The sequence below is a fragment of the Aplysia californica genome, unplaced genomic scaffold (assembly GCF_000002075.1).
Source record: "Aplysia californica isolate F4 #8 unplaced genomic scaffold, AplCal3.0 scaffold00688, whole genome shotgun sequence".
Lineage (NCBI taxonomy): Eukaryota > Metazoa > Mollusca > Gastropoda > Aplysiida > Aplysiidae > Aplysia > Aplysia californica.
In genome coordinates, this window is record NW_004797958.1 from 50,587 (window position 1) to 53,487 (window position 2,901).

General features: G+C 42.5%; 1 protein-coding gene across 1 annotated transcript in view; it reads left to right on the top strand.

The window, feature by feature from the left end:
- The window catches only part of LOC101854048 (RYamide receptor-like), a 52,445-nt gene extending 50,419 nt beyond the window's left edge, over positions 1 to 2,026 (top strand). Inside the window, exon 4 of the mRNA XM_013088123.2 lies at positions 1,075 to 2,026. Within this exon, the coding sequence (XP_012943577.2) occupies positions 1,075 to 1,542 (468 nt within the window). The 3' untranslated portion in view covers positions 1,543 to 2,026. The remainder of the gene's footprint in view (positions 1 to 1,074) is intronic.
- Positions 2,027 to 2,901: the final 875 nt, after the last annotated feature.

The following is a 2,901-nucleotide window of genomic DNA, read 5'->3' on the forward strand; positions in this document are numbered from 1 at the left end:
CCCAAAAAAAAACCCATAAAAACAACAACAAACAACGGCAAAAAACTCATCTACCAATCCTGAAGCACAAGTCGGAAATTCAATGATATATGAGCATTGGGTTTCCTCCTCTTCAATCTTTCCATTTCTCGGAATTACAAAGGATGTCAGAAAACTCTGCAAAGGGCGATCCCAGATCTTTAATTACACCGCAGCAATGCGCTAGCAACAGTTTCCTTCCTTCTTTCTCTGGCCTCGATCGGTACCTCAGGGCGTTCTCGATGACGTCAGACCCGCAAGCAAAAGAGAATTTGTCCGTCTGCCTCATCTATTCTGGCCGTAATCCCTTCCTTTCTTCCAAGCCTGTGGGAGTTGTAGTCTCATTAAGTCTACTTAAAACTGCAATGCTGCTTAATGTGACGTTTACTGGAAATTTTGTTCCGTTTCCAGATTCATGTTGCTGCTTGTCTGCTGTTAACTTTTTTTTTAATACAAAAACCTCTCCATGATTAACTTTCGATTCCTCTTAAACATTTACTCTGATTCCTGAATTTTTCACATTCATTTGCTCCTTCCCAATATTTACTTTACTGTATGTCTATCTTCTTTTTCTTCCATTTGAAGAATGCAGAATTTCAGTAATGAAAGTATTGACATTTTGCTCGGAGACTTAAAAATGTGTCTTCCTGTTGAAAAGAAATAACTGATTTTTCTACAATAGTCTGAATGGTTATGTCATAGCACTGATCTCTTATTAAGTCTTGTGTCGTTTGTTGTGTTAGCAGACTGATATTTTACTTGGCAATATTTTACGAATGCCATAAAAGAATATACGTAATACTCTATAAAGGTGCTTTAGCTAAACATTATTCACTGGGATTTCGTTCTGATAAAGAAAGGGTTTGTCACGTTTTAAAAATCGTATCAAACTGTTTTAAATATTTTTTTATATTGCTTTTACCAGTTTTTAAATATCATAATTTACTTTATCTCTAAGCGTATCAAACATTTTCCCTTTAGAACATTGTAACCAACTATATCAAACACCATTGTTTGCACTGGCTCTTATCTTTTTTCCCTATCCTTTCCCCTCAGCTGGTCAAGATGATCATCATCGTGGTCGTCATCTACGCCGTTTGCTGGCTGCCCCTCCACGTGATCACCCTGATCGGAGACAGTGACCCAGATTTCTACAGCCTGCCACACATGAACGTGGTGTGGCTGTGCGCTCACTGGCTTGCCATGTCTCACTCCTGCTACAACCCTATCGTCTACTTCTCCCTCAACGCCTCCTTCCGGCGCAGCCTCACGCGCATCGTGACTCTCTGCAGACACAAGCAAGCGCGTTTCCGCCAACACCTGTCTTTGCGAGGCACTGGTTTTTGGGACGCCGGATTTGACATTTACGGCAGTAACGAGTGCGTCAAGTCTAGGAACAGCATCCGGAGCGTCCACTCAACGTCCAGCAACACGCGCTCACTCACCGTGAAGCGAGGAGACGAGACGCTCGTGCACTGGAAGGCCGCCAACATTAGTGGCGTCAACAACGACACTCACTTCTGAAGGAAGGATTCGACAGTCGGTTGTGGTTGATGTTCTGTTCAGGGCACGATCTGCCTCATAAACTGTGTCCCTCAGTTACTGGGCAAGAAAAGACTTGCTTGCATTGAAAGGACGAACCAAACAGTAGCACCTTAAGAAAGAAATATACTCGACAGAAAACTGAAACAATGTCATCGGTTTATATTTCAACTTTGTCCAGAAGGCCATTCAGTTTTGCTTCCACCAAGAAAGCTGGCTGTGGGTCCTTGAGAAGTGTGGTACTGCTGACACAATTAGGACGCACTATTCTTGGACAAAACAAAAATCGACATAAAAAGGCGTGCTACGACCAGTAAACTGTCTTTACCCCTGAGACCTTTCAAGAAGATATCCTGTTGTGTTAAACAATTGCTCACCCTTAGTGCACGCACGACTGTTGTCTGACCCTACGCCATGTAAGGCATGAGTTCTTCAGGCTGTCTACTTCTCCCCCCCCCCATCCCACCCCACCATCTACGCTTCTTTCAGACCTATTGTCCTAGAACAAAGAGTCTCAAATGACAGCAGCCGCTCAAATTACCAAATGTTGCGGTCTGTAAAAGGAAACTGCTGTTATATGAAGAGACAAAACAAAAGGACGACAGAGATACTTTGTTTTGAGAGAGATATAGAGCACCCAGCTCACCTATTTACTGCTACAGGGCTATTCAAAGACGGTACTCGTGTTGCTATGTACTCATAAAGGGCTTTGAATGACCTCCGAAGCAGTGCACTGCATATCGATCCCGGGATTTGAAGTCTTACCTTTACGACTCAGAACAACCTCTTTGGTTGGTATTATTTTCAGTTCACCCAGGGCCGATTGAGAGTGAGGAAAATAGCTTTTGAGTACTCCCCTGATGAGCCAAGAGAAACTTGCTGAACTGGTCAATTGAAAAAACATGAAAGTCCTCTGATTTTCTGATGACTGAATGAGGATGGAACGAAGATGGAACGAAGGAGGGTGGAGGTGGAATCTATAAAACTATAAGAAAGCTGTTGTCTTGTCACAAAAAGTATTTATTCAAAAGTCACTAATCTAGTTTGTGCATACTCAGATATTGGTTGTTTTTTCAATCTGAGAAACCATGATCATGTAACATAAATGAATTCATTTAATAATCAGCCCTTGAGCAAAGGAGCCAGTGAAAGAGTTGGAGAGATTGTGGGAATGTGAGTACATTCGTGTGAGGGGTAAGTGCGTGAGAGAGTGGTGTCGTAAGCTGGGTTTTTGTTTTTTGAGTGAGCCATTGTTTGATAGAGTAAATACGTGAGTGAGTGAGTGTGTGTGTGTGTGTGTGTGTGTGTGTGTGTGTGTGTGTATGTGTGTGTGTGTGTGTG